Source organism: Abramis brama (genome assembly GCF_963993115.1).
Source record: "Abramis brama genome assembly, chromosome: 20".
Classification (NCBI taxonomy): Eukaryota; Metazoa; Chordata; class Actinopteri; order Cypriniformes; family Leuciscidae; genus Abramis; species Abramis brama.
The window spans coordinates 7,845,108-7,851,244 of NC_139982.1; the positions used below are offsets into that span (position 1 = coordinate 7,845,108).

Genomic DNA, 6,137 nt, shown 5'->3' on the forward strand with positions numbered 1-6,137 from the left:
GGCCTAAAACAGCCTTGTATTGAAGGAGCACCTCTTTCAATGTATCCGAAACTTCAGACAGTCGTCTTCTGCAGACACAGGAAAGGCCCTTGTTTTGCTTGTCTGTAAGTGAAAAGTGAAAAACAAATCCAAATTACCATGACATACCCACTTGCTTTGTAATATTTGTTATAACTCACCAACATGTTTCCACTGCTTTCTAGTAAGATTTCTAGTAGTCTCTTGTTAGGTAAAGTTAAAGTATGGTGTCCTTATCATCATCACTTACTTGTTTGATTGGTATGGTTACAAAGATGAAACTTGCCTTCCTCTGAAGTTTTTCTTTTAAGAGTTGCCTGCAACTTCTGCAACCATGAGCAGTGCTGGGCCATCTCCTGAACAAGTATTGTCCTTTCCTCCTCCAGTCTCATTTTCAGCATGGCTTTGTTAAAATGTTTTAATTTATCTTCGATTTGTGCTACAACAGAGGTAAAGAAAATGTATAAATAACAATTTTGACTTGAGTCTTTACAAAATAAATCAGAGGCCTCAGGAAACTCCACTTACCACTGCCATGAACCTCCCACGGCCATGTTGGGGACGGGTTGTCTCCTGATAGCGACTGCTCCACTTCATTAACATCAATTGGCATGGCAGGCTCATGAGTGTTATAGGTTTCTATGTCTTTCAATAGCAGTCTCTTGCTCTCAGCAATTTTCCTCCGCAGGCGGTGATGGAACTTGCCACTATCTGTAAAGACATGAAGCAGAAGGTAAAAATAGTGACCAAAAATACAGTGAGCAATTATCTATTAACAATGTAATTATACCATTTTGACGGTATAGAGCCTGCTTCCGCTGCCTCACGTTAAGATAACGTCCCTCAATGGACTGCTCTAGGGAAGTACCTGTTGTGTCTGGAAACACAACACAAAAACACAATAGTGTAAAGAAGGACGAGTTGGAAGGGGGTGGGTGCCAAAAAAGGCTTACAGAGATAGTGGCAAGCAGTATAGTAACCAGTAGGCAGCTTAAATAGCATGATCTAAATGATCGCCACCAATGAAGAAGCACAAAGTGAAACATGTTATTGGTTCAAACTTACCACCAGCTGCCCATTCCCTCACATCAGACACCCACACTGCTTCATCGGTGCAAGCCAAGCTTTCTTTAAGCTCCGCTAGACTTGCAGTCTCCTCCTGAAGCCTCTGGCAAGTCTAATGCGACAGTTAAACAATGCAGTTACACAAAGCTACACAATAACCACAAATTGAAACCATTTACAGAGAACACACCTTCACATATCTTGCAGACAATGCCCGATGTAGTGTTGTGATTTTTTTGTAGTTCCAGGCCATAGCATGGATTGTAAGCATATCCACACGTGCTGTTGAGAGTAAATGTTGAGTGAATGTCATGCAATAAGCAATAAAAAATTGCATTAGAAGAGAAATACTACAATCACCTCCTTTCAACATGTATTTAGTCGTTAAGGCACAGCGGGAGAGGTAGCAGTTCACCTGTTCAATCTCCTCCCCCGCAGGTGACCCTGCTCCTTCTTGGTTTTTGCCACTCCATGTAATCTAGAAGTAAGAAGACATGTAAGGAATAATGTAATGTCCGCCGGTCATTATCAGATAATAAGTAACAAGGCAAACCGGACCCTGACGCGCAGCAGAGGGACTGAACATACCTCACACTTAGTGGAATGTGCTGTAGCGTGCATGACGCTTAGGAAAGGCCTAATTGATGTTAGCCCCTGGAGATCAGGAAAGATGTTTGCTGATTTGTGTAAATATGGCCAGTATTTATACTTACATCCATGGCGATAAACCTTGGCTTTGAACTCATCAACTCCTTGTGCAGATACATGGGGTAGGCAAAGATTTCACCTAGGGATTTACAAATTGTATTAGAAATGCAAATATCCTATTATTGTACATTCTAAAGAGAGCATCATAATGGGAAACTCAACCAAGCAGTGGTATAAGCTGAACTAATAGTGATAATTGAGATGCTTCTCCATATGATTATGGTATTTAGCTTTTGTCCAAAGCGACATACAAATAACAACAATACAAAGTTACATTTAACAGCAAACAATTTATTATAATCTCACCTCTGAACATATTAAGTGCTTTAAGGAGGAAACCATGCCGACACACCGCAACCTCCATGCCCTCTTCGTCCAACTTGAAGGTCCTCCTATAAGTCTCCTTCGCTGCTGTCCACGAGGAGCTCCCACATCTGCCTTGTCCAGGTAGCTGTGATGTAAATGAAACACACTATAAACATACTGTATATACACCTTGTATTTTGAAGTTGAGGGCAGTTTTTCACCAATGCAAAGAAAATCTGGGCTGTAAAAGCATAGTAATGTAATTAACAAATAATTTGAAACCTGCCTGTTTCACAGCTTTATAATAATTAATTTATAATTTGTTACATTTATATATATTTTTCTGAGACCTCAAAGCGCTTTACATATGGAAGGGGGGAATTTCCTCAACCACCACCAATGTGCAGCATCCACTTGGATGATGCGACGGCAGCCATATTGCGCCAGAACGCCCACCACACACCAGCTTACTGGTGGAGAGGAGACAGTGATGAAGCCAATCAGTATATGGGGATGATTAGGAGGCCATGATGGACAGAGGCCAAGGGGCAAATTTGGCCAGGATGCCGGGGTTACACCCCTACTCTTTTTCGAAGGACATCCTGGGACTTTTAATGACCACAGAGAGTCAGGACCTCGGTTTAACGTCTCATCCGAAGGACGGTGCTCTTTAACAGTATAGTGTCACCGTCACTATACTGGGGCATTAGGACCCACACAGACCACAGGGTGAGCACCCCCTGCTGGCCTCACTAACACCTCTTCCAGCAGCAACCTGGTTTTCCCAGGAGGTCTCCCATCCAGGTACTAACCAGGCTCAGCCCTGCTTAGCTTCAGTGGGTAACCAGTCTTGGGCTACAGGGTGATATGCAAGACATCAACAAATGCAGACACAGATGTGTCTTCTGCGATAAATGCCCCATCAAAAAACGAGGAGTCGGAGCGGAGTCGGAGCTGAGGAAGAAATGAAACAGAACATTTATCCATGTTGAATATTGAATATCAAAAAAATCCAGATCAATCTACTGTGTACTGGAAGGAAATCATATCACCTTCCGTTTCGGAGAAACCGGTATAGCTTCCTGTTGCCATCCACAGAGATTGCCAGCATGTTTGGGGTGCAAGCGGGGCAGGTGAAAGGTGCACCGCAGGACAGGTTATCTTCCTCAAAAGCACAATAGGAAAATTCCAGGAAGCTGCGCTGCAACGTGTCCCCGCACACTGGTCCTGACTGAAAGATGCATTATATTAATTGTTACTTCGGAGATGTCTGCATATGTTAAACAATTCTATAATATGGTGAACACTTACCCATCCACCACACTTTGTACGATGCTCCTGCAGCTTTGCAAAGGCTTGTCTGGACAGTGCCGGCGCAATGACTTTCAGTTCTCTTACACTGCTGAAAAGGTTGAGGGAATACAAAGTAGAAGAGCTGGAGGAAGCTGGCCAGTATCCACTGTTTATGAGGTCCATGAACTCTGGAGCCCACTGCTGCTGGCATGTTTGGCATGCAAACAATGGCTGGTGCATGTCATAACGCCCTTGGGTTATAAGAAAACAAACCCATGGATACCTGAGCTTTTAGAAACAATCAGCTGGCACACTTTAAGACAATTGGGCTACATCTTGAGTAGAATCACACCAGCATAGTTCAAATAAGTATATTTTTGTTGGTTTATCATAATGAGGACTGACTCCCTATCGTGGAGTGGCCATCTCCTGTGATTCTTGGTATCGCAGGTTTACAGAACCACTGGTCTGGCAGACACTCTCTGCATCTAGGAACGAAATCAATGAACCAATTTAGTCATTGAATCAACTCTTTGAATAAGCCCTGACTCCACCATAAACATGCAGTTTTCCGAAACATGAAGACATCAATTATTGATGAACTCTAAAAACCTATAAAGTATGAAAGAACATTAACTCTTATGAGGATGAAAATGAACCTGTCCCTTGCTCTACTTAGTGTTCTCTTCCAAATTTCGATAGCGACAGCAAGCAGAACCAATAAGTGGCTCACAGAAGCTGCAGCACAAACTGTGGGATGGTACGCTGAGACGCCGCTAAGGCCAAAACCCCTCTTTAAAAGTTATTTACCCAATTCAATCTGTAATCTTTATATAATATAAGAAACTGGAATCGTTTGCGCAGGAGACAATTGAAAGTTTGGAGTCCTATATCGACGCATACTGCGACAGAATGGCAAAACCCGAGAGTAAGCGTGGAAGAAGCGAACTGGGCTCAAGTGGCACAGAGGAGGACTGTTTGCTTACCACTGAAATACATAGTATTAAAGACGCTTTAGACGGCGTGAACAGCAAACTTCAAAAGCTGGACATGCTAAATCAACTATCGGAAGATGTGAAAGATATGAAACAATCACTGGAGTTCTATATAGCTATGGTCGACGTCCTCAAACAAGAGAACGCGTCGCTGAGATTAGAGGTCAATAATCTCAAACAACTGACCACTGAACTCCAAGGAAACAATACCAAAATATCAGAAAGCATTTTGGATCTACAGAGTCGGAGTATGCAAGATAATATAATAATCCATGGTGTGCACGAGACAGCGAAGGAAACTTACCAAGTCACAGAGCAGCTGGTGAAAAAGTTCATGACGGAGCAGTTAAAAATGGAGCAATCCGTGGTGCAGAACATTCAACTTGCTAGAGCGCACCGGATCGGGAAACCCAAAGATGCGAAGGATAAACCTAGACCCATCGTGGCAAAACTGGCTGTGTCGAAGGATAAATCCACTATTATGGCAAGAGGTCGGGAACTGAAAGGATCCACTTTCTCCATCACGGATCAGTTCCCTCCGGAGATTATGAAGAGACGAAGGCTACTTTATCCAGTCATGTCGGAAGCAAGGAAAAGGGACAAAACGACGCGTCTAATTGTGGACAAGCTTTACATTAATGGAGCTTTGTATCGAAATTCCCAGATAACATATTGGTTGTCTGGAGGGGACGGCGCTGGTAACTTGTAGTATGACCAGATGATGTAAACATCGCGCGATCTGATGACGTCGCACACAACTATGGTCTCTAAGCAACGAGCCTAACATGAAATAACTGGCTTTCACGCTTTCATGGGGCCATTGAGGTGGAGAAGAGAGATTTCTGTTTATTATGGACTCTAAATGGATAAAGTGGACTATTGCTCAAAGTGGTAAATTTGAACACTATGAAAAAGTGTGAGGGGGGACAAAAACAAGCTGCCTGGTGATCAGTTCTTGGGAAGAGACAACGTTACCTACCCTAGGGAAGAGTAAAGGACAATGGAGGACTGTAGTTTTAGAGAGAGGTGGGTTGTAACGTTACTTGGTATGTTGGTTTTTTGGTTCGTGTTGTGTGTTGGTATGTGTAGGGTGAGTGTATGTGTGTGCGTGGTTTGTGTGGAAAAAGTTTATTTTGTTGGGGCACTATATTATATTGATAAAGATTTAAATGTTAAATAAAAACAAGCCTATAGGAATTTCTTCATTTAATTGTAATGGTTTAGCAAATATCTCTAAAAGGAATGAAATTTTTACTTGGTTAAATGATAAAAGCGACATTCAGGTTGTTTGTATGCAGGAAACACACTCTAATTCAGGAAATGAGTTAAAATGGAGATCTGAATGGGGAGGGGATATATACTTTAGTCACGGTCTAAAAAGCAGTAGGGGTGTTATGATTTTATTTAAAAACAATGTAGATTATACACTGCACTCCGTATTTACAGATAAGGAGGGTAGGTGGATTGTAATTGATATAATGATAAATAATTTGCATATTATTTTATTAAATATTTACGCTCCTAATGAGGACAATCCGTTATTTTTTGGTGAAATTAATACATATCTAAACTCATTACAATCTAATCAGATTATAATAACTGGGGATTTCAATACAGTCTTAGATATAAATAAGGATCGTAGTGGTCTACATAAATTTAATAATCATCCCCATGCACTTAGGGAAATTCAAGAAATGGCTGCATCATTAGATCTTGTTGATATCTGGCGTTTGCTAAATAAAGATACTATGA

The 6,137-nt window shown here is 41.7% G+C and overlaps 1 protein-coding gene across 1 annotated transcript; it reads right to left on the bottom strand.

Annotated features, from left to right (window-relative positions):
* Nucleotides 1-725: 725 nt before the first annotated feature.
* LOC311070385 (uncharacterized protein) lies at nucleotides 726-1,786 on the bottom strand (the record flags this gene model as incomplete). Its single annotated transcript, XM_084094210.1, has 6 exons — nucleotides 1,642-1,786; nucleotides 1,444-1,561; nucleotides 1,274-1,365; nucleotides 1,084-1,195; nucleotides 841-895; nucleotides 726-729 (listed from the first exon to the last, which is right to left on the bottom strand). The coding sequence occupies exons 1-6, from the start codon at nucleotides 1,702-1,704 to the stop codon at nucleotides 726-728; spliced, it is 444 nt and encodes a 147-aa protein (XP_083950336.1). The 5' UTR covers nucleotides 1,705-1,786.
* Nucleotides 1,787-6,137: the final 4,351 nt, after the last annotated feature.